Source organism: Macrobrachium nipponense, chromosome 13, assembly GCF_015104395.2.
Source record: "Macrobrachium nipponense isolate FS-2020 chromosome 13, ASM1510439v2, whole genome shotgun sequence".
Classification (NCBI taxonomy): Eukaryota; Metazoa; Arthropoda; class Malacostraca; order Decapoda; family Palaemonidae; genus Macrobrachium; species Macrobrachium nipponense.
In genome coordinates, this window is record NC_087206.1 from 61,055,913 (window position 1) to 61,081,959 (window position 26,047).

Consider the following 26,047-nt stretch of genomic DNA (forward strand, 5'->3'; position numbering starts at 1 on the left):
GAGTAGCCTCTCTTGACGCTCAGCGCGGTCAAGACGCTCTTCGTTCTTCGAGCTCTAAGGATCGACAGAAGGTCGGTCGCTTTGAAGAAGCTGATATACGTAATCCTCGAAAGCCTTTGTTGAAGGCTAGACCCGTTGGGCGCACGCCCTCTCCAGAGGTGCAATCTCCTTTGCCTCTTAGGGAGGAAGGAGAGCTTAGTAGTCCGGCGGACTCAGTTGAGGAGGAACAGCCTTCAGTTTCGTCTGTGTCCGATTACAAGGTGCTGGTTCGACTGTTACGCTCTTCTATTGGAGAGAAGTTCCAGCCTGCAGCTCCCAAGTCTCCACCCTCTCAGTTTTCGTCATCTAAGTCGTGCAAGGTTCCGGAGTTTGTAGAAATGAAAACTTCTTTGTCCACTAAGAGAGCGTTTAAGAAGTTGCAAGATTGGATGGAACGTCGGAAGGATCAGGGCAAGTCGACTTTCGCCCTTCCTCCTTCAAGACTCAGTGGGAAAGGCGGCATCTGGTATGAGACCAAAGGAGAAGTAGGAGTTAAGATCCCGTCGTCTTCCCAAGGGGACTTTGCTAGTCTGGTCGATGCACAGAAGAGGTCTCTTTTATTGACTGCTAAGATTTCGTGGACGCCAACGGAGATTGACCATCACATGAAAGGTCTGTTAAGGACTCTTGAGGTCTTTAACTTTCTAGACTGGTGCTTGGGAGTCCTGGATCTTCAATCTAGAAGTCCTGACTCGTTGAGTCTGGGGGAGCTGTCCAATGTGTTATCCTGCATGGACAAGGCCGTCAGGGATGGTTCGGAAGAGTTAGTGTCTCATTTCGGCACTGCTTTTCTCAAGAAGAGAGCGCTTTTCTGCAACTTTACGGCTAGGTCTGTTTCTACATTGCAGAAAGCGGAGCTTCTCTTTGCGCCTCTTTCGAGCCATCTCTTCCCCCAGGCTATGGTAAAGGACCTGGCAGTGAGCCTACAGGAGAAGGCTACCCAGGACCTCTTGGCCCAGTCTTCAAGATGTCCCGCAGTCCCTACCACATCGTCTTTTGGACGACCACCTAGGAAGGTTAAACCCTTTCGTGGCGCTCCTCCCTCGAGAGCTGCTCCTCGAGGGAGAGGGCTTGCAAGAGGAAGAGGTTCCTTCAAACTTAAATCCTCTAAGTGAGAATCAAGTCCTTCAGATGCCGGTCGGAGCCAGGCTAAAGTTCTTTGCGGGGGCATGGAGAGAGAGAGATACAGATGCGTGGTCCCTCAAGATAGTGGAACAGGGGTACAAGATCCCCTTTTTGGACCCTCCTCCTCTATCCACAACTCCCAGAGATCTTTCCCCAGTCATATCAAGGGGAGAAACGTCAGATTCTTTCGATCTTTAGATCAAATGATCAAGAAAAGAGCGGTGGAACAGGTCTTAGACCTGGGGTCACCAGGATATTACAACAGACTTTTCCTGGTACCAAGCAGTCGTCGGGTGGCGTCCAGTCTTGGACGTAAAAGCAGGCTGAATCTTTTCATAGAAAAGAAAAAATTCAAGATGGAAATGCCTCAAGGTCGGTTCTAGGAGCCTTAAGAGCCCGGCGACTGGATGGTGTCCTTGGACCTATCAGGACGCATACTTTCACGTGCCTATCCACCCTCTTTCAAGACAAGTTTCTGAGGTTTGTGTTAAAGGACAAAGTTTGGCAATTCCGAGCCCTTTGTTTCGGTTTGAAGCACGGCTCCGATGGTATTTACCATGCTCATGAAGAACGTAGCGAGATGGTTACATTCTGCAGGAATAAGAGTGTCCCTGTATCTCGACGATTGGCTTATCAGAGCATCGTCAGAAGAGAGGTGTCTGAAGGACCTTCACTTCACGTTAGCCTTGGCGAGGTCCCTGGGACTTCTGGTCAACCTCGAAAAGTCGCATCTGACCCCAACACAGTCCATCGTGTATCTGGGGATTCAGATGGATTCAGTGGCTTTTCGAGCGTTTCCGTCCCAGGAACGACAGCTGCAAGGCTTAGAGAGAGTTTCGGCCTTCCTGGGGAAGGAAGCTTGCTCGGCGAGGGAGTGGATGAGTCTGCTGGGGACCATTTCCTCGCTGGAAAAGTTTGTTTCCCTGGGAAGACTACACCTCAGGCCTCTCCAGTTTTTTCTTGGCAGAAGAATGGAGAGTCAAAGAGGATCTGGATGCGACCTTTATGATCACCAAATCGGTGAAGAACCATCTAAGATGGTGGTTAGATCCTCGGAAGTTTCGAGAGGGGTTGTCCCTAAAGCTTCTGAGCCCCGACCTAGTGTTGTTTTCCGACGCCTCGGTGTCGGGATGGGGAGCAACGCTAGGAGGGGAAGAAGTGTCAGGCACCTGGAGGGGGGAACAGTTGTCCTGGCACATCAATGTGAAGGAACTAGCGGCGGTTTTCCTGGTGCTACAGTTTTTCCAGCAAAAGGTTGCAGAAAAAGTTGTCCAAGTCAACTCGGACAACACCACGGCCCTTGCGTACCTAAAGAATCAGGGAGGTACACACTCCCGTCCTCTATTTTACTTAGCGAGGGAGATTCTGCTGTGGGCAGATGCGAGGCGAATCAGGATCCTGACGAGATTTATCGCAGGTGTCCAGAACGTCAGAGCAGACCTTCTCAGCCGACAGGATCAGATCCTGCCGACGGAATGGACGCTGCACCAGGACGTCTGTCGAGAGCTATGGAGACTGTGGGGACGTCCTTTTAGTCGGACCTATTTGCGAACAGTCGAGGACGAAGAGGTTGCCTCTTTATTGCTCCCCTGTGTTGGATCCGGGAGCAGTCGCTATAGACGCTCTGCTCGGGATGGACGAACCTTGACCTGTTATGCCTTCCCGCCATTCAAGATCATGGGGGAAGTAGTAAGGAAGTTCGCGGCATCGGAGGGGACGAGGTTGACCCTGATCGCCCCGATGTGGCCCGCGAAGGAATGGTTCACGGAGGTAATGTCCTTCATCATAGACTTTCTGAGGACGTTGCCCTCGAGGAAAGATCTACTCAGACAGCCCCACTTCGCAAGATATCACCGAAACCTCTCCGCTCTGGGTCTGACTGCGTTCAGACTATCGAAAAGTTGGCCAGAGCGAGAGGTTTTTTCTAAAGCAGCTGCGAAAGCGATCGCCAACACAAGGAGGACTTCCTCGAGAGCTGTTTACCAGTCGAAGTGGGCTTCCTTCAGGGCATGGTGTAGAAAGGAGGGAATTTCCTCTTCCACTACCTCTGTGAGCCAGATCGCCGATTTCCTGCTATTTTTAAGAAATGTGCAGAAGCTGGCAGTCCCGACCATCAAGGGATATAAGAGTATGCTGTCAGCAGTCTTCCGACACAGAGGCCTAGACCTTACTGACAACAGAGATCTTCACGATCTCTTGAGATCATTTGAGACTACTAAGATACCTCAGGCGAGGCCTCCTTCTTGGAACTTAGATTTAGTCCTTAGACTGTTGATGTCGAGTCCTTTCGAACCTCTCCATGAAGCGTCTCTTAGGAACTTGACGAAGAAGGTCTCTTTTTCCTAACTGCTCTGGCGACGGCGAAGAGAGTTAGCGAAATTCAAGCCCCATAGTAAGCGAGTGGGCTTCAAAGGTGACAAGGCTGTCTGCTCTTTGAGTCCCACTTTCTTGGCAAAAAATGAAAAACTCGTCTAACCCTTGGCCAAGGAGCTTTGAAATTAAGGGTATGACAAGCTTGTGGGCCAAGAAACCTGAGAGAGCCCTGTGCCCTGTCAGGGCTCTAAAGTTTTATGTTCACAAGACAAAGGAGGTACGAGGTCCCTCAGATAATCTGTGGTGTTCGGTTAAACGGCCTGATATACCATTATCCAAGAATGGTTTGGCGTTCTTTCTGAGGGACGTGATTAAAGAGACTCATTCGTCTTACCAGAAGACCGATTTGAGCCTCTTGCGAGTGAAAGCTCACGAGGTCAGAGCTGTCGCAACCTCGCTTGCCTTCCAAAGGAACATGTCGATCAAGGACATCCTTGACGCCACCTTTTGGAGGAGCAATTCAGTATTCGCCTCACACTACTTGAGAGATGTGAGAACGATATACGAGGACTGTTGTTCTCTTGGGCCATACGTTTCTGCAGACACAGTCTTGGGGGCTGAAGGTAGCTCTCTCCCTATCCCTTAGTTAGGTTTAGGTTAGTTTTTAGTTGTTGTGTTTTTTTGTTGTGGTGAGTCTTTGGTGAAGACCTCCCATCTCTCAGCTTAGTGTTCAGGGGGTCTTGGATAGTTGGTCAGGTGGTGGTCAGTTGCTTTGTTGCCCTCATATGTATGGCTTGATGTTCTTGTCACGTTGAGGTCACGTCCCCGTTGACAGAGCATCCAGAGTGCACCAGCACTACAGGTCTCCACCTGGCTGGCAACTCTGATTAAGCACAAGCAGGCTTAAGTGACAGTAATCACAGAGTCTACTTTGCTAACAGGTGAGGAACCAAGGTGTACATCATCTACTTAATTTAAGTTTCCATACAAATCCTATTCTGTCTCTTCCCACCATCCGAAGGTGGGATTCAGCTATATATATATCTGTCAGGTAAGTTTCATGAACAAAATGTTATTGTTATAATACAATTAAGTTTGTTCATACTTACCTGGCAGATATATATAATTAAGTGCCCACCCACCTCCCCTCAGGAGACGTGGGCGGACTGATAAAATATGAATAGAAAATGGGAATGGTTCCTGATATCCGCCTCCCAGCGGCTGGGAATGGGTACTACCACCTGGCCGCCCACTGCGTGTGCCGCGAGTTTTGAAATTCTGTCGGACTTCGGAGAATACAGCTATATATATATCTGCCAGGTAAGTATGAACAAACTTAATTGTATTATAACAATAACATTTCATACAATCAACTTACCTGTCAGATATATACATAGCTAAGACTCCGTTCGTCCCCGACAGAAATTCAAATTTCGCGCACTCGCTACAGGTAGGTCAGGTGATCTACCGGCCTGCCCTGGCGGCCAGGACTAGGAACCATCCCCGTTTTCTATCATATTTTCTTCTGTCGCCGGTGGTATCACATTGTTGTTATTACCTCCTGACTTAGATTCATTTTTCATCCTTTGATCATCGTTTTTCGGCTTTTTGGTGACGTATTTGGATCGGATCGCTACAGTGGGACTGTTTTTTTGGAATAACTCTTTTGGATTTTCTCAGTATGTCTGATTCTAATGTGAGTGTGTGTGAGAATGTGTGTGAATGTAGGCTGCAAGGTGAGGATACCGAAAGCTTCGGTTGATCCTCACACTGTATGCCGTAAATGTAGGGGGTTTCAGTGTTCTGCTATTAATACTTGTAAGGAATGAGAGGGATTGAATGCAGAAGAGTGGAAGACTTTGACTTCTTATTTGAAGAAGTTAGAGAGGGATAGAATTAGACGATTGAAAGGTGTGAGTTCAAGGCCTATTGAGCCTTTCACTGATAATTCTAATCCTACTGATGTAGATTCTCCCTATGTATCTCATTCTCAGAGTGCTTGTTCGGATTCGGCATCGGAAATCGCCAATCTGAAAGCTACAGTTAGAGACATGAAGTCCAAGATGGCTGACTTCAAAGGTAAGGCTAGTGAAAGTGAGCATTACAGTGAAGTGAGTTCTCCCAGTGTTGTGGAGGGGGCGTTTGATCGTCCCTGCGACGCTCCCAGGCCTAGACCTCTTCCAAGCTCACGAGCCCAGAGGAGAAGGAAAGTCGAAAGCCTTAAGGAGGTTGTGGGGAATCCCCAACGATCAGACGTCCCTTCAGCTAGCTCTGCTTCGTTGCAGGCGGCTCAAGGGCGCTATAGAAAAAGCGTCCTTCGCGAGTGTTTCTCGTCCTCTCCCTCTCCCTCACCTAAACGAGGGTGGAAGGAATCGAACTTGTCGAGACCGCTGAAGCGTCATATGACGCCTGACATGGATTCTAGTCCAGAGCGTTTCGCAGATGACGCTCCGTCTTCTAGCAAGAAAGCGAAGGGGGCGTCAGCGTCACCTGAAGTGTACGCGGAAGTACCCTTTCCTTCTTCTCCACCGAGTGATGACGAAAGACGTCATGCACTGGACGTGGGAGAAGCGTCAAGAAAGATCATTATAGCAGTTCAAGAGCAACTGTCATCTCGAGTGGGAGTTTTAGCGCCACGTCGGAAGGACGTGACGCTTCCAATTAAGAAGTCTCGTCCTCTCTTACCTGTTCAACGACAAGCGTCATACAGACGGGAAACGGCTAAACGTCTTACAGAAGCGTCTAGTGCGAGAGAGAGAACAGGTGCTTACGAGAGTTTCGTAACGCCAGAGAGACGTAAGACGTCTTTTAGACGCGAAGCGTCATTGGAAACGGAGCATAGACATGACGCTCCGTCCAATATTATGACGCCAAGTAGGACGCCTTTGGAGAGCGGAGCGTCTTCCAAGCGCGAAGCGTCATCGAGACGTCAGCAAAAGACGTCATCCATGACGCTTGTGCGAACGGGGAAGCGTCATGTAAGCATGAAGAGTCTTCTAAAATTCTAGAGAAGCCGAAGCTTATGACGCCTTCCAAGACTATTAGAGCGGGAAAGAGGAAGGATTATCATTCCCTTAGCCCCTCTCCTGTTAGGAGTTTGTCTCCGCAAGAAGAAGAATGTTCGGAAAGGAGAGCGGAGACGCTTTTAGATCCCGAGTTAGAGGAAAACTCGGATGACGAATATAGTGGAAGAGAAGGTCTGTCTAACTATAAGGTGTTGACTACCCTACTTCTTGAGGAGTACGGAGACAAGTTGACGCCTGCCGCTCCTCCTTCTCCTCGCTCGCTCTTTTCCAGTGCTAAGACGAAGAAGCCTTCGTCTTTTCTTAAAATGAAACCCACCATATCGATGAAGAGAGCATTACATTCCTTAGACTCATGGATGAAGTCTAAGAAAGACTTAGTGAAGACAGTCTTCTGCATGCCTCCAGCAAGATTAGCTGGGAAAAGAGGCATTTCGTATCGGACGGGAGAAAATATGGGTATTGCTCTCCCTTCTACAACCGAAACAGTTTTTTTTTCGACTTTGGTTGACGCTTCAAGGCGTCAAAGTCTCAATTCTGCACGGATTACGTGGGGAATTTCGGAACTGGATCATCTCCTCAAGGGACGCTTTCGTGTATTGGAAGTTTTTAACTTCTTAGATTGGTCCCTTGGGGTGATGTCCAAGAAAGCCCATGATTCGGAAGGAATCGAACCTGGAGCCCTGTTATGCATATTGTCTTGTATTGACAAGGCGGTACAGGATGGATCTTTTGAAATCTCCTCTTTGTTTGGGGCAGGTCTTTTAAAGAAAAGGACTGTATATGGCGCCTTCTTAACAAAGGCAGTCTCACATGCTCAGAGAGCAGCACTTCTATATGCGCCTCTATCTGATTTTTTGTTCCCTTCTCAGTTAGTAAAGGACATTGCGCATTCTTTAACTGAGAAGGCAACTCAGGATCTGCTGACGCAGTCAGCAAGAAAGAAACCTGTTGCTGCATCGGACAAGAGAAGCGTCATCTTTGGCGATCTTAAGGAGGGGATATCGTATCCCTTTCCTGAACACTCCTCCCCTAACGTCAATACCAAGGGAACTATCAGCCAAATACAAGGATCCTGTGCTGAGGGATACTCTTCGATCGATGGTGGAACAAATGTGGGACAAGAGAGCGATAGAATTGGTACGGGATCAACACTCCCCGGGGTTTTACAATCGCCTTTTTCTGGTGGCGAAAGCCTCGGGAGGCTGGAGACCAGTACTGGACGTCAGCTCTCTGAACAAATTTGTTCAGAAGGAGAAGTTCTCCATGGAGACTTCTGCTTCAGTCATGGCGTCATTACGAGGGTCTTTAGATCTCCAGGACGCCTACTTTCACGTCCCGATCCACCCTTCATCGAAGAAGTACCTCCGTTTCATGACGGGGGAAGGATCTTTCAGTTCAGAGCCTTGTGTTTCGGCCTGTCCACAGCTCCTCAGGTCTTCACAAGCCTGATGAAGAATGTGGCGAGGTTTCTTCACCTCAAAGGAGTGAATGTCTTTATGTATCTAGACGACTGGCTCATCAGGGCCAGATCGGAGAGACAGTGCTTGGAGGACCTAAAGTTAACTCTGGATTTGATCAAAGCGTTGGGATTGCTTGTGAACCTCGAGAAGTCTCAGCTGACCCCCAGACAAGACCTAGTCTATCTGGAGATTCGGATGGATTCTCGGGGTTTTCGAGTTTTTTCCTTCGCAAGAGAGAATCGCAAAAGGTTTGCGGATAGTCTCTCTTTTCTTAGAGAAGCAACAAACGTCGGCGAGGGAATGGTTGAACCTTCTGGGGACGCTTTCCTCGCTAGAACAATTCTTCCCTCTAGGAAGACTTCATATACGTCCGCTTCAATTCTTCCTCAAGAGGTCTTGGAGCTGGAAAACCGGACAACTGTCGGACGTTTTTCCCATTCCAGTGGAGATAAAGTCACACCTACAGTGGTGGTTGCGCCCTCTGGAAGAGAACAAAGGGATCTCTCTAAGAACACAGAACCCAGACCTAGTGTTGTTCTCCGACGCGTCGGAGACAGGTTGGGGAGCGACAGTAGGCTCAGAGGAAGTGTCAGGCACCTGGGAACCAGCACAGGTGTCTTGGCACAGAAACGGCAAAGAGCTCTTCGCCGTACATCTGGCCTTAAAGAGCCTAGAACCTCTGGTGTCAAGCAAGGTAGTGCAAGTAAACGTGGACAACACCACCGCACTTGCCTACATTCGGAAACAGGGAGGGACGCACTCCTCGTTCCTTTACGAGCTCACGAGAGACCTATTTCTTTGGACGTCTCACAGGAACATCTCCCTGATGACAAGGTTCGTACAGGGAGTAAGGAATGTGAGGGCGGACAGGCTCAGCAGGAGGAACCAGGTCCTTCATACAGAATGGACTCTACACGAGGAAGTGTGTCTCGATCTCTGGTCTCTGTGGGGAACTCCTCATGTAGAGGTCTTCGCAACATTCATTTCAAAAAAGGCTCCCAGTGTTTTGCTCGGTCGTGGAAGATCCAAGAGCCACTTATGTAGACGCCTTCCTGCTAAATTGGTCTCGAGTAGACGTTTATGCTTTTCCCCCATTCAAATCCTGGGGTTAGTAATGAAAAAGTTTGTGGCGTCAAAGGAGACGAGGATGACGTTAATAGCCCCCTTTTGGCCGGCCCTGGATGGTTCACGGAGGTGGTAGAGTGGATCGTAGACTTTCCAAGATCCCTACCAGGAAGGACGGATCTTCTCAGACAACCGCACTTCAGAGGTACCATCAAAACCTCACTCCCCGCTCTCGCTCTGACTGCTTTTCGACTATCGAAAGACTTGTCAGAGCGAGAGGCTTTTCCTCGCGAAGTGGCAAGCGCGATCGCGAGAGCACGCAGAACCTCCACTACGAAAGTATACCAATCGAAGTGGGAGGTATTTAGAAGGTGGTGTAGATCCAAGAAGTTGTCCTCCTCCACTACCTCTATAGCGGAAATTTGCTGATTTCCTGCTATTCCTGAGAGAAAAATCTCATCTAGCCGTATCCACAATAAAGGGATACAGAAGTATGCTCTCGGCTGTATTCAGGAACAGAGGATTAGATCTGGCAGATAATAAAGATCTCCACGATCTCATAAGGTCTTTTGAGACTTCAAAGTCTAAGGAACCAGTACCTCCGAACTGGAACCTAGACGTAGTTCTAAAGTATCTGTCATCGGAAAGATTCGAACCTCCTCATCGGGCATCGTTTAGAGACATTACCCGTAAAACCCTGCCTATTCCTATTATCTTTAGCTACGGCAAAGAGAATTAGTGAATTGCATGCTCTGCAGGATAAAGTAGGATTCAAGGGAGACTCAGCGATTTGCTCGTTTAAGACCCTGTTTTTAGCGAAAAACGAGAATCCTACGAATCCCTGGCCTAAGTCATTCGAAGTCAAAGGCATGTCGAGTCTAGTAGGCAGAGAAGCAGAGAGGTCTCTATGCCCTGTTAGAGCTCTGAAGTTCTACCTTCAGAGAAAGCATCAAATGGGAGGCTCTAGACAAGGTCTTTGGTGCGCGGTAAAAGACCCCACAAGACTGATGTCCAAGAATGCGCTGGCATTCTTTGTAAGAAACGTCATTACAGACGCTCATAAGGCCTGTCCTGACGAACAGTTTCAACTGTTGAGAGTAAAAGCTCATGAAGTGAGAGCTATAGCGACGTCTCTCTCGTTTCATAAGAATATGTCGCTTAAAAACATCATAGATACGACATTTTGGAGATGCAACTCAGTATTTGCATCTCATTACTTGAAAGACGTGCGTGTGACATATGAGAATGTTTTTCTCTAGGTCCTTTCGTATCGGCGGATACGATTCTGGGTACGGGAGCCGACACCAATCCTTAAATGTATATACTTTTCTTCTTTTTGGATATGGTCGAGTCTCTTCGAACAATGGAGGACTTAGGCTAGCACGGGCGGCCGTCTATGTTGTTCAGTAAGAGAATGCTTGTCATATCCAATTAGTTGAGTATAATTTTTTTTGAAAATTATGTATGTGTGCGTAGTGGTTTTGAGTTACGGTTGTGACGAGTTCGGGGATAACTCTTAACAATCTTTACTTCTAACATATGGTTAGGATCAGGTGGTCGGGATTGGTTGTGTGCTCCTTCATAAGGTGTATTGTCATATAAGTGGATCAGCACCCATTGACAAAGTCCTTTTAGGCTCTGCCGAGTAAGTGGGTAAGACCCCATCGGCAGACCCACAAGAACTCTTGGCCATAGATCATATATCTCGCTAAAGTTTCTTGAGGTGATGCAGACTACTGGGCAAACACCCACGAAGTCTACCACCTATCAGGTAGGAACCAAGGTTTTATTTATACCTACAACATATGTTGTTTACCTGTCTATTCCATATAGAAGCTGTCTCTTACCCTCCACCGAAGGGTGCCAATCAGCTATGTATATATCTGACAGGTAAGTTGATTGTATGAAAATGATATTGTTATGTTACAATAAAGTTTCATACATACTTACCTGGCAGATATATACATAGCTAAGACTCCGTCGTCCCCGACAGAAATTCAAATTTCGCGCCACTCGCTACAGGTAGGTCAGGTGATCTACCGGCCTGCCCTGGGCGGCAGGACTAGGAACCATCCCCGTTTTCTATCATATTTTCTCTCTTCCACCTGTCTCCTGCGGGGAGGCTGGGTGGGCCTTTAATTGTATATATCTGCCAGGTAAGTATGTATGAAACTTTATTGTAACATAACAATATCATTTTTTTCATGTTCTTTCTTGTAAGCCGCCGCCTGCCGCTCTTCCAAAAATATCGATTTAAAAAAAGGGCAAATTAGCGATCGATGTGTCGATTTTATAAATGTTTATGCTTTTATGTTTAAAATGTGTATGAAAATTATTACGAATAGGGTATTTGTATTTCTGTGCAGAAATATGATAAAACGGCAGCTTTTGAAACTCCCCTTCAAGTTATCGACTACGATGTTTTTTTCAAGTTCGTTCTTGTATGCCGCCGTCTGCCGCTCTTACGAAAATATCGAGTTAAAAAGTGTGCAAATATAGCGATCGATGTGTCGATTTTCAAATGTTTATGCTTTTATGTTTAAAATGTGTATGAAAATATATTACGTAAAGGTATTTTCATTTTTGTACTGAAATAAGATACAAATTAAGGCAGCCTTTGTAACTACGCTCCACGTTGTCAGGGGATGGTTTCTCATGTTCGTTCTTGTCCGCCAGTTCCGAAAAATGCATTGTGTTATTTTATTAATTATGCATCTTTTCCATAAATCCTTTAAAAAGTTATACATTATTTTACTGTATCCAAGAATATTGTATGTATTCTCATATTATTGTATTTTAAAATACTACGGCAAACTTAAGCCCGTATTCCGCGGAGCGGCCAATGTTGTGGTTTGAAATCAGCTGATGAATACGAGTTTGTTTCACCATAACGCAATTCTGAGCGAATGCTCTTGCTTCTAGTTATCATAAACGAATTTCTATAGTATACTTGACTTATATGAGACAGTTATTTTTCCTTATACAGCATGTTTTTAGGGGGAAATTTTTATTGAATATGTCTCGTTGTGAATGTGAACTACTATTTTTTTCGTTAACAGATTACGTTGGCGGCATGTTTATTGCGTAAGAAATTATGTGATTCCGTTCGCAATAATCCTTTATATTATCGTAATACGAACTTTACGTTATTTATCTTATATCGGCGTGAAACCAACAGTAAAATGTGTTCTTTCAAGCACAGTAGTTTTGATTAAAATGGTTTTATCCCAATTTTATCTACAGTTGTGTGTGATGGCAGACGTTTACTGCAGTTTTATCCTTGTTGCCGATGTATGATAATAGTCATTAGCAGCTTGAACAGTTTTCTCAGCTTCAGTTATAACTAGGTTTAAATTTAACGGTATATTTCCCGTTTGATCTTAATCTATATTGTCTCTGATCTATAGCGAATAAAGTTATTACATTAAGATATCTCAGTTCTATTCTATACATTACGGCATTTATAACAAATACGGTAATGTTGCACTGTAGTACGATGATCGAAATACAAGCCAAACAGATGTTATCCAGTTCGGTTGTACTTGGAAAAAAAAGTAGTTTCTCTTCGGTTGTTCATGGCTGTACACGTTCACGCAACGAGTATAACGTTAAAACCATACTTTCATCATTCTCTTATGCTGTTATTGAACTTATGTAACTAGAAGATGGATAAAGTTAGGCCATTGTAATTTGATCTCTCATAAAATCGGACTATCGTAAGACTAATGATGTAACCTGAACACTACAGCTACCTGTACACTGTATAAACTTTATTATATCTTTACATACTCTAGACACCCACATGTACTGTACAGTAAATTCTTTAGTACTATACCGCATAAATATAATTTTACTTATTGCGCCGTTGTGGGATTACGGCGCCTTTGACTGGTCTAGAGTTTCGAAAGAAGGTGTGCGGCGGCCGTAGGCTTTAAAATCGCTCAGCGTCGAAAATCGCTTGGCGTCGGTGGCCAGGAACAGAACCCCTGCCGCTAACCGAGGGCCGCCTGTAGTGAAGGGGTTTGTGATGAAACAAATATGAACTGATTTAAAACAAAGTTAATTTTTTCATATTAGCCCATCACTTATAATACAAGGTCCTGCATATCAGCGCTCCTGATGTCTTACAGTACCTGGCTCAAACATCACAATTGACTCATAACTACCTGAAACCTTGGAATATGCCCATGCATGCACTATAAAACTATGTGACTGCAATTATCTTACATTATTTTGGAGGACGGACATACAGTGGAACCTCGACATACAAAATTCCCTACTTATGAAAAATCCAAGTTACGAAAGCAAAGACGAAGATTTTTTTGCTTCTGTATACAAAAATAATTCAGGTTACGAAAGGGTGTACTGTAAAGTCCGAGATTCACCCGGACCGCCGAGAACAATTTTAAAACTTGCGCGCCGCTAACTCAGTAGACTCGCCACCATCCTCCCGCTCTCCCATTGGTTCCTGATGCTAGTCACCGCCGTAAAATCCTGCTCTCCTATTGGTCAGCATCTATCCCATCATGCCTCTAAGTAAAGGCATCGATCGGCCACTTCGTCGCATCACAGTTATCGTACGCTCGCGGAATTCTTTCGTTCACATATACAGGTAGTGACCGACTTACGACCGCAATTGGTTCTGCAAAACAAGTCGTAACTCGATTTGGACGCATGTCGAGTCTGCTAAATTACCGTAGAGTTTATCTCTCTACATATACATATTGTTGTAATGTATTGACATCATCTGAAAGTCATATTTTATCAACATTTTCTTAGATTATTACTTATATTATCATATTTAAGTCATAATTCATTATTATTTAACATTCATTATCATTAAAACCATTGTATTACCATTCTTAGTGCATATTCTTACTGTCATATGTGTATTACGATAGTACTTTACGATACCCTTTCACAAGTTCATATACGTATGTAAAAATTCAACCCCTTCTTTAGCTAGTTTATTTTGCTGTCTTTTTCTTTAGAATGTGTATTATATTTCCTAGTTATGATTTCTTTACATTTTTGTAGCATGTGTAACATCTCACACCTATGTATATAAAAAATATAAAAAATAATCATAACTAGGAAATACAATGAAGTCTAAAGAAAACAAAGATAGCAAAATAAATTAACTAAAGAAAAGGTTGAACCTACAAACGTAGCAATATGAAACAGTGTGATGTGTGGAGAACGGGTACGTCTGACGACTTTGACAAACGTTAACCCTCTTACGCCGGAGCCCTAAAAATCAAAACGTCTCCCGTATGCCGGGCCTGGTTTGGAGTGAGCGCGGAAGTGGAAAAAATAATTTTTTCAAAAAATTACAGCGCGCGTACTTTTGAAGATTAAGAGTTCATTTTTGGCTCCTTTTTTTGTCATTGCCTGAAGTTTAGAATGCAAACCAATCAGAAATGAAAAAATAAAAATAATTTTATTATCATATGTAAATAATGCGATATATGGTAGCGAAAAAAAAAAAAAATTCATACATAATTGTATTCAAATCACGCTGTGCAGAAAACGGTCAAAGCTAACCAGTTACTTATTTTTGCGTTGTATTGTACACTAAATTGCGATCATTTTGATATATAATACATTGTAAAACAATAAAAGCAACACCGGAAAAATATTATCACAAAATGATGTACGAATTCGTAACGCGCGGACGCAAAAAAAATATTTTTTTCAAAAATTCACCGTAATTCTAAATAATGTTCTAGAGACTTCCAATTTGTTTCAAAATTAAGACAAATGATTGAATATTACGATACTGTAGAGTTTTAGATTAGAATTGCAGAGTTCGACCATTTCGGACGAGTTAAATTTGACCGAATGTTTCGAAAAAACAAAATTTTTTTTTTTAAAATATATATTTTTTTTCATATGCACATATTTCGAAGATGGAAAGGAAAAAGCTACAACCTTCAATTATTTTTTATTGTATTCTTCATGAATTTGCGCACATTTTGATATATGAAACTCTATAAAAAGGCTAATATGAAAAGGAGCAAATATTAGGATAATGCCATGTACGTATTTCGGAGACTTGCGGCCGCGAATCGGCGCGCGGAGTGAAGGTAAATATATTTTTCAAAAATTCACCATAAATCACAGTATTGTTTTAGAGACTTCAAATTTGTTTCAAAATGAAGAAAAATGACGGAATATTACTAGGCCATAAGAGTTTTAGCTTACAATTGCGTTTTTCAACTATTTCGGTAGAGTCAAATTTGACCGAACGTGGTTTTTTTTCTATTTATCGTGATTTATATGCAAATATTTCGAAAAAAGAGAAAAGCTACAACCTTCAATCATTTTTAGTTGTATTCTACATGAAATTGCGCACATTTTCATATATAAAACTTTATGTAACAGCTAATTTTAAATGGTGCAAACATTTCGACAATCGCACAAAAAATTCTGATTTTTTCGGAAGAGTTACCACCGCGCGAACGTAATTTTTTTTTTTCATAAATTCACCATAAATCGAAATATTGTGCTAGAGACTTCCAAGTCGTTGCAAAATGAAGGTAAATGATTGAATATTACTAGAATATAAGAGTTTTAGCTTACAATTGCGTTTTTCGACCATTTTCGGTAGAGTCAAAAGCTGACCGAAAGTTGAAATTTTTGCACTTAACGTTATTTATATGAAAATATTTCAAAACTGATAAAAGCTACAACCATGGTTTTTTTTTGTTGTATTGTGCATGAAATTGCGCACATTTCCATATATAAAACTTTATGTAACGGCAAATTTAAAAGGGTGCAAACATTAGGACAATCGCACGAAAAAATGTATCGGAAGAGTTATCGCACGAACGTAAGGAAAAAGTTTTTTCATAAATTCACCATAAATCGAAATATTGTGCTGGAGACGTCCAATTTGTTGCAAAATGAATGCAAATGATTGAATATTACTATAATATAAGAATTTTAGCTTACAATTGCGTTTCTCGACCATTTCTGTAGAGTCAAAGTTGACCGAAGGTTGAAATTTTTGCACTTATCGTTATTTATATGAAAATATTTCAAAATTGATAAAAGCTACAATCATGAGTATTTTTTAGTTGTATTGTGCATGAAATTGCGCACATTTTCATATATAATACTTCATGTAAAGGATAATTTAAAATGGCGCAATAATTATGTCAAAGTGACGAAATAATTTCCGAGATGTGTCACTGATACTTTTTAGTGCGATAAGAAAGAAATTCGCGCTTGCGCGCCTGCGTAGCGATTGTAAACAAAACAACGCCTTGATCCGTGAACTCCCAGCATCCCCCAAGGCGCGTGATACAAAAGTTTTCGGCTGGTAAGGCCTATAAGTATTTTTTTTTTCCGCGAATTTTTAAAAAAAAAACTTTTTTGAGCCGACGTATGATACGTCCAATCGGCATATGGGAGACATTTTGACTCGACGTTTAATACGTCCAATCGGCGTAAGAGGGTTAACAGTAAGGCGTAGTAACGTTTGTCAAAGTCGTCAGACGTACCCGTTCTCCACACATCACACTGTTTCATATTGCTACGTTTGTAGGTTCAACCTTTTCTTTAGTTTCATTGTACGTATTTCCTAGTTATGATTATTTTTATACCATTTACATATATCGTCTCTCTACACGACATTACTACTCCTTGCTGTTACATTCGCCAAACGTTTGTCCAAACTGTTTCTCCTCGCATCATACTGTTTCATAATGCTTCGGTTGTCACGTTCATATAAAAATTCATCCTTTTTTTTTTTTAGTTAATTTACTTATTGTATTTCCTAGTTATGATTTCTTGGAATTTTTTATACCATTTGTAACGTCTCTCTACGTACTGTTACATTCGCCAAACGTTTGTCCAAACTGTTTCTCCTCGCATCATACTGTTTCATAATGCTTCGGTTGTCACGTTCATATAAAAATTCATCCTTTTTTTTTTAGTTAATTTACTTATTGTATTTCCTAGTTATGATTTCTTGGAATTTTTTATACCATTTGTAACGTCTCTCTACGTACTGTTACATTCGTCAAACGTTTGTCCAAACTGTTTCTCCACGCATCATACTGTTTCATAATGCTTCGGTTGTCACGTTCATATAAAAATTCATCCTTTTTTTTTTTAGTTAATTTACTTATTGTATTTCCTAGTTATGATTTCTTGGAATTTTTTATACCATTTGTAACGTCTCTCTACGTACTGTTACATTCGCCAAACGTTTGTCCAAACTGTTTCTCCACGCATCATACTGTTTTTTCATAATGAAAATTCGGGCAAATTAGGTGTTGCCCTCCCAAATGAACTTCACCTCGTACGCCTATGATTACGTGGAAAAAATTCTATCGAATCGAGGCTTTCACTGAAAGAGAGAGAGAGAGAGAGAGAGAGAGAGAGAGAGAGAGAGAGAGAGAGAGAGAGAGAGAGAGAGAGAGAAACTTCGTTTGTCATGCTCATATAAAAATTCATCCTTTTTTTAGTTATGATTTCTTGGAATTTTTATACCATTTGTAACGTCTGTAACGTCTCTCTACGTACACGAAATTGCGTCTTATGTATTGTTACGTTTGTTAAGTTCATAGCAAACCCGTTTCTCTATGCATCATACTGTTTCCTGTTGTTACTTTTGTCAGGTTTAATTTAAAACCACTGACGCTACAGTACAATTTGTTTTAATGTTGAAAAAACTACAAATACAGGTGCAAAAAATAGAAAACATTCAAAAATACAATTGAAAACTAGTATGTAGTACAGGAAAATATAATAAATTAATGACTGCTGCATCGCTGGTGCTTGGCTGGAGGTCGTTGACTTCCATCAGCTGAAGCGACGATCGGGGTAGAGCGGAGTTGTTCGTTTCACAAACATGGTGAGTTTCGTCTGGATTGTTTGTTTCTTTTTCTCCTCGTAAATTTCACGATACGGACGAAACAAATCGTGTGCCATCCGTTCAATCTTTGCAAACCTTTCATAATTTGGGTCCATTTCTTCGAAATGTGCAAGGAGTTTATTTAGTTGAGCTAATCCTTCTGATAATCCCTTGGCGGTAAATTTCCTTTCTGGCAACTCTTCATCCTCCGCTTCTCTTCTTTCTTCCTCCGCCACTCGTTCTTCTTCCAATTCAATCAGCTCTTCATTTGTAAGTTCTTCGGAAGCATGGTCTAGCAAATCCTCAATATCTTCTATTTCACAATCCAATGAAAACTCTTTTGACAGTTTCACTATTTTTCCCCGTATCACATCAAGTTCTTGTTCACTGTCAAATCCATCAAAATCATTCACATAACGTTTAACGCACTTCTTCCATATGCCATTCATACACTTCTCCGTCACAGTCTCCCAGGCAGAAGACACATTCTTGATAGCATGCAGAATATTGTAGCGTTTCCAAAATTCTCGTAGGGATAGTTCTGGGTCGGCATCTAGAGCAGCTATGGCTTGCGCAAAGGTGATTCTTAAATAGTTTGCCTTAAATGTTGCAATCAAACCTTGGTCCATAGGTTGAAGAATTGGAGTGGTGTTTGGTGGCAAAAAAAAACACTTTCACATCAGGATTCAGATCAGCTAAGTGAGGTGGATGTCCAGGCGCATTATCGAGCAGCAGTAAAATATTGAAAGGAATTCCTTTCTCTAGGCAGTATTCACGCACTTGAGGAATGAAACAGTTGACAAACCAGTCTTCAAAAAGTGTCTGCGTCATCCGTGCCTTACGGTTAGAGCGAAAGTAGACAGGCAAAGTGTACTTGCTTACATTCTTGAACGCTCGTGGGTTTTCTGAATGATAAATTAAAAAGGGTTTCAGCTTGAACCCCGCGACATTCCCACCAAGCAGTAGAGTCAGCCTATCCTTAAAAGCTTTAAATCCTGGCATGCTACTGGCTTCCTTATGGATGTAAGTGCGTTCTGGCATTCGTTTCCAGAACAAACCTGTTTCATCAACATTAAATATTTGTTCTGGAAGATATTCCTCATCCGTAATCATTTCATCGAGACTGTCGACAAACTTGCTAGCTCCTTCCTCATCCGCACTCGCTGCTTCTCCAGTCACTCGAACACTATGAAGCTGGAATCGTTTTTGAACCTCTTGAACCAGCCAACGCTTGCCAAAAATTCTTGCTTATACTCTACTCCAGCACGTTCCTTCAAAGTCTGAAACAGACTTCTAGCCTTCATCTGCACAGTAAAAAGGCTTAACGGTGTCCTATTTTGGATTTGATCTTCCATCCAAACATGCAATAATTTTTCCATTTCATGGATGGGGCCAGTGCGTTGTTTCGTAATCACTGTCGATCGCATGGGTGCAGAACCTTTCACAGCATCACGAATCCTTTCCTTATCCTTAAGAATCGTGGACACAGTAGAATGAGATAACTTCATATCACGTGCGATCACATTCACTTTCTTCCCTTCTTCGAACTGCTTAATCACTGTCATTTTTGTGTCCAAGTCAATGGCCTTCCTTTCCTTTTTGGCATGTTGAGGAGTAGATAAACACAGTTTCCTCTTGGCAGACATTTCAAAAATGATCAAAATTAACACAAAGTTATTGAAAAATGAACACAGCAGAGCGAGAGATGCGTTCAGTACGGAGCTACAGGCAACACTGAGTGAGCGCGGACCCGAGAGATGCACGGATGCCGCAGGAAAAAGTATCGTACGTTCGTATGCACGTTCTGCCGAAAAGGGTGAAAATAATAGTCGTAAAGTCGATCAGACGTAAGTTGCATAGGTCGTAAGTCGGTCATTACCTGTACGTATTTCGTTAGTTAACGTAAATTCGTGTTAGTGATTTCGCTTTCTACTTGTATGTTTACTTTATCGTGTTGTGTGTGAACTTAATTAACGTAATTAGCCATGGGTCTCAAGAATGTTGCTGAAGTTCACGGAAAGAAGAGGATGCTTTCTATGGAGACTAAGATGGAGATAATTAAGAAGTATGAAGCTGGCATGTGGTTGAGTGTGATCGCTAAGGAATACGGCCGAAATCCGTTGACAATAGGCACCATCCTTAACCCTAGCCAGGAACTCCTGGGTCTGAGAGACCCGGGGTGTACCTAGGCGTGTGTATTGTCTGGAAAACCTGTTCTTCCTGGTAGCTTCCTAGTTTTTGGTGTCCATGTAAGGTGTAGGTAGGTTACTTTGTTTTCTCTATTTGTTTTCTCTCTACAAAGCACAAAAACTGGGTTGGGTCTGTTAGACCCAGGTGTACCTGATAAGTGAGTAGGTATTTTTGTATAGTGTGTGCAGGTTGTTTGTATGTTGTGGGGGATTTGGCCCTTGCACCATGATATTTAGTGTTAAGGTTGATAATGAAACAAGTAAAATTAGTTAATTTTACATTTATTACTGCATACTGAAATAAAAAAAAAAATATGTAGTTTTTCATTAAAATTTTCTTTGAACAAATCTAGCTATAGGTAGTTTTTCATTTACACCCCCAAAACTGCATTACATTGTTGTTATAGACCCATACTAACTGTAGAAACTAAAGGAATTCATTAAATGTATCACCGTTTGCATATACAGAATTTTATATATACGGGTCTGACAGACCCAGGTGTTCCTCTGGCGTATGTAAAAGTTAGGTGTTCCTGGCTAGGGTTAAGCAGAAGGAAGCTATCAAAGCAGCTACACCTTCCAAGGGCGTGACTATTTTGTCCAACAAGAGGAGCTACGTGCATGGTGAGATGGAGAGGCTGCTTCTTGTATGGATTAAAGACAAAGAAATCGCTGGCGATACGATAACCAAGTTGGCAATCTGCCACAAGGTCAGTGCTATTTTCGGTGATCTGATTGCCCAGGCCAAAGACGACGGAGGAGAAGGGACATCGACGCCAACCCCAGAGTTCAAGGCTTCTCGTGGGTGGTTTGATAAATTCTGTAAACGGACTGGTATTCATTTGGTGGTGTGGCATGGGGAGGCTGCCAGCTCGGACACGAAAGTGGCTGAAGCCTTTATTAAGACGTTCGACGAGATGGCAATCAAGGAAGGCTACAGTTTTCAGCAAGTCTTCAACTGTGACGAGACTGACCTTTTTTGGAAAAAAATGCCTCGTCAGACGTACATTACAGAGGAAAGAAGAAGCTACCCGGGCATAAGCCTATGAAAGACAGGTTTACGCTCGCACTTTGTTCCAACACCAGCGTGGATTGTAAGGTCAAGCCCCTACTTGTGTATCATTCGGAGACTCCTCGAGCCTTCAAGGCCCACAAAGTGCTAAAGGAGAAGCTTCTGGTGATGTGGAGGGCTAATGCGAAAGCCTGGGTAACGAGACTTTTGCTCACCGAGTGGGTAAATCTGTGTTTCGGCCCGACAGTGAAGAAATTCTTGGAAGAGAAACGCCTCCCTCTGAAATGTCTGCTGTTGTTGGACAATGCCCTTGCTCTTCCTCCTGGCCTCGAGGAAGATATCCCAGCGGAGTATTCTTTTATCAAGGTTCTTTATCTTCCGCCTAACACCACCCCTCTCCTCCAGCCCATGGACCAGCAAGTGATATCGAACTTCAAGAAGGTGTATACAAAACATCTTTTCAAGAGATGTTTCGACATCACTGATACCACAAACCTCACCTTGCGTGAATTTTGGAAGGAGCATTTCGATATTGTAATATGCATCCGACTCATCGATCAAGCTTGGCAGGAGGTTTCGAGGCGAACCTTGAATTCTTCATGGAGGAAAACTCTGGCCTGATGCTGTATCCGCCCGAGACTTCGAGGGATTCGACGTGGGTGAAGCTGATGCAGATTCAGAAACAGTTGACGATCCTGAAACTGTTTCGCAACCAGATCTCGACGAGATCATTGCACTCGGCAAGTCCATGGGGCTGGTCGTTGACGAGGACGACATCAATGACCTTCTCGAGGAGCACCAAGGGGAGCTAGAGAACTCTTCTTGAACGACGATATGTTGTATGGCCTCCAACTCCTTCAGGTCATCCATCTACGAAGGAATTGGAAACCTTGCAACATAACGTCGTTCAAGAAGATTTCTCTAGCAGCGGCGAGGAGGAGGAGGACGACCCTATGACAACGGCAGAAAATAAGGATGCTCTAGCTGCTTTTCATAAAGTCCAAAAAGGCTTACACAGGTCGTATGCTTGCGCAGTTCGATGACATTTGCCCGAGTCATTTCAGGAACATTGTGAAAAGCAGGCAGAAGCATTCTTCCTTGGATAGTCATTTTTTTAAAGAGGCCTTTAGTAGTAATAAGCAAAAAGCAAGATCCAAGTGATACAAAAAAGCAGAAAGTTTAAAGTGGCAAAGAAATTGAAGTTTTGTAAAAAAAAATGTAAAGTATAAAAAATCAAAAAAGACAAAAAAGAAAAAGAAATTTAATTTTAAATTTTTTGTGAAGTTAAGTGTTAATGTTTTCTGCCATTTGTTAATGTGTTTCATGAAGTTTAGTGTTAATGTTTTCTGCCAATTTTTAATATGTTTCGTAACGTTAAGTGTTCATATTTTCTGTCATTTGTCTTCCTCCTCTGTCGCCACTTTCGGAGATCGCCTCACTCGAAAGGTAAGGTTCCACATTTTACTACATATGTACGTACATGTACGTATAGTATTTCTTGTACCATGCACACTAATACACTATTTACATGTATAGTATAGGTTGCGTTGAGTATTGAATGGTCCAAATTGTTGTATTTAATTGTTTATAGGTCAATTTAGCTTTACTATAAAATTTACTGTGGTGTTTTTGTAGGGCTTTGAAGGAATTAGGCAATTTACATGTAAAACATGGTTCAAGATACAAAAAAATCAGGTTACGAAGGCCGCTTTAGAACAGATTAATTTCGTATCCTGAGGCACTACTGTACATAGAATTCCATGACCAATAAAGATTATTATTTATAAATATTGTACTTTCAAAGATTTATATTTCAATCATCCAAGAATTTGAATTCAGAACTAGAGTTTCCCCCCCCCCTCCCCCCCCCTCCCCCCCCCCCCACTCACAACTGACAATGGGGACTGTTGTGTAAATTTAGGTTTTTGAAATATCAAAATTGTATCTAGGCTATTGTAAGATAACAAGTTTTCAACTTTGGTTAACTTGTAAAATTATTTTCCATATTTGGTCATTGATTGGTTCTGAGGCACTTGTCTTGCGTTGAAAATTGGCCATTTTTGGTGTTGCAGGAATATGCTGATTTCCGTATTGGCACAGATAATAGAGTATTGGCGCTAATACATATGTACCAGAGGTACATATGTATTGGCCCCGATAAGCCCCAAAAATTGCTGATCGGTCATTGCCGCTGTTCATTCATCATCAATACATCAGAACAAAACCCCCAACAATAACCAGAGACTGCCTGTAATATACTTTCACAATGAGATGATTTTTAGCTCATGTCAAAATTAAAAGTTACCTATTAATCTCCTGTTTTATTCAATTGAAATACATTTTCCTTTAGACAAATTATATTACTTTAAAAATTTTCTTTATTAATACCACTGTAGAAAGAGAATTGCTACCAAGTTTTAACTTTATTGTTTTTTCTAGGGAAGTCAAGAAGAGGAGCGAGATTTTGGCGAACTTAGTGGTGCAGTCTACTTAACATACTTTACTGCAATTGGGGCATTTTTAACAGCTGCTATTGCATTGTCTCTAGTACTTATGCAAGCTTCCCGAAATCTCACAGACTTATGGCTTTCTTATTGGGTATCACAAGTAACCAGAGTAAATAGGTTAGTGTTATGCATTAATTCAAGACACTATTTGTAAGTAAATACATGATTTTGTATATGTGACTTACCCAGGAATTATGTAGCTTAGAGTTTCTACTTGACAGCAGCCTAAATTCAAATTTCGTGGGTAGCACTTCAATGGCTCATTGTAGGTATACAGTGCTGTCTCCCAGTGCCAATACTAGGAAAGACTTAGCTACTCATTTCATTCTGTTTTCAGCCGCGCTCAACAAAACATCGAGTGCTCACAGCAGCTTGTTCTTAATTTCTGGTTATATCACTAGATTTTGGTAGTGTTACAACCACCGGAATGCATTCATAGCCTTTGAGCAGGATAAGTCTTGTCTTTTGTTTATTTTGTTCAGATTGTCATCAAGCTGGATACTTGCAGTCTCCGAGAATAATAGCTGCCTTTTAAATAGCTCTTAAATGGATCAATATTCAAGTACATCAAATACTTTTACCTATATCTTTTTACTTACCTGGCTTAACGTGTAAGTCGTCGGTTAAGAATTGCCTTAAGTAATCTTGATGTTACATCATTCCTTTAGGCAAAACTTTCATTTTCAGAATTTGTTTACTGGCCATAAGCTATTACCAAGACAATGGTAAATAGTTACCTTAGCACAATCCTTTTGAACTTGTGATTGCTCACTGAACATAGGCTATTCTCAAGCCGAGGGTAAATGACTACCTTAAAGTAATTCTACACAGATAGTTGTTGACTTATGACCGCAATTGGTTACGACCAACAGGTCATAAATGGATTTGGACATAAGTCGGTCCATGTTAATTTACCATAAGAATATTATACTAGCCTAGCCTACACTAGGGTAATCAGTGTCATCTTTACATATAGGGTAGCTTAGCCTACACTACACAGCATACTTTATACATATATGGCTTAATGATTATTAATTTCACCTAATTCTCTAGGTTCAGTGCACATTGGCTTATGATAATTCCGTTCAAAGAGATTTTGAATAACATTTAACCCTTTCATGTCCAACTGACGTAATAGTACGTAAAAATACTCTATCCCCTATCTATCCAACTGACGTAGTGGTATGTAAAATTTACCTAAATTTTTCTTGCGTGTGGTAGGGGCATTTTTTTTTTATTTTCGGACAAGTAGCGATTTCCATAGGCTAGATCATACCTTGGACTGTGTATCTCGGGTATCAATACGCCAGCAAAGTAGTTTCTGTATTGCGCATGTTCAAATCCCTGGCGTAGTAAAATTCTCACAATGAAATCAGCTGATCACACCTACACTTCCCTCTCAGTGACCCACGTGCCCGCTGTTGTTGACACAAGTGTTTATTTGCATGGCTACGTCACACAAGAACAGTAGTTTTCAAACATGCATTCGCATAGATTTTATGGTAAAAGTAACAGAAAATGCATTAGTGCATCCCATAAGAGACGATTAGAGTTTTGGCAGGGCTCTGAATCTCCAGAAGATGCCAAGATAAGGAGGCTTCTAATGGACTATGACTTTTCTTGGAAGGCTCGTAGGATTAACCTAGCCATGGAACTACTTCATCTGGAGTAGGAGGAAGAAATTCGCCTGTTATGTATAGCTTTTGAGCTACGAACGATAATGTTGACAACAGTAACATTTTTTTTCGTTTCAATCAACTTATAATGTCAAAATGAAACTGTTTCTGTTACCAAAGCGATTTTTCTTAACTCTCCCTTTATTCTTCAACTTTTCCTGTACATTTTCGTATATTTACAAAGTAATTTCTATGAAAAATAACCGAGATAGGGCTCTTCAAAAAATTTTTATTCTAGCGATAAATGTTGACAACGGTAACATTATTTTAGTTTCGATTTAATTATAACGTCAAAATGAAACTGTAGCTGTATCCAAAGCCATTTTTCTTGACATTCCCTATATTCTTCAACATTTCCTCTACATTTTCGTATATTTACAAAGGAATTTCCAAGAAAAATAACCGAGATAGGGCTCTTCAAAAAGTTTTTTTTCTAATGATAATTCTCACCATGCGCCAGGCAGAGCGCTCTGTTTCTTACCTTCTTTTCTATCAATTTTTTCACCGGCTGGACTTATTTGTTTTCCATTGTTTTATATATCAATATTTAGAGGATTTTGTAGGCTTTCTCATTAAAAATAATTCATTCGCCTAACTGTTATAGCATTTGACCTACGAACGATAATGTTAACGGTAACGTTTTTTTTCATTTCGATCAACTTATAACATCAAAATGAAACTGTTGCCGTTACCAAAGCCATTTTTCTTGACTTTCCCTTTATTTTTCAACGTTTCCTCTACATTATCGTATATTTACAAAGGAATTTCAATG

General features: G+C 41.8%; 1 protein-coding gene across 6 annotated transcripts in view; it reads left to right on the top strand.

Moving 5' to 3' along the window:
• Window positions 1-26,047, top strand: part of LOC135225834 (ATP-binding cassette sub-family C member 10-like) — a 307,903-nt gene that overhangs the window by 184,958 nt on the left and 96,898 nt on the right. For all 6 annotated transcript variants that reach the window (XM_064265370.1, XM_064265366.1, XM_064265365.1 and 3 more), the window contains exon 19: window positions 23,532-23,716. In XM_064265370.1, the coding sequence (XP_064121440.1) occupies window positions 23,532-23,716 (185 nt within the window). The remainder of the gene's footprint in view (window positions 1-23,531; window positions 23,717-26,047) is intronic.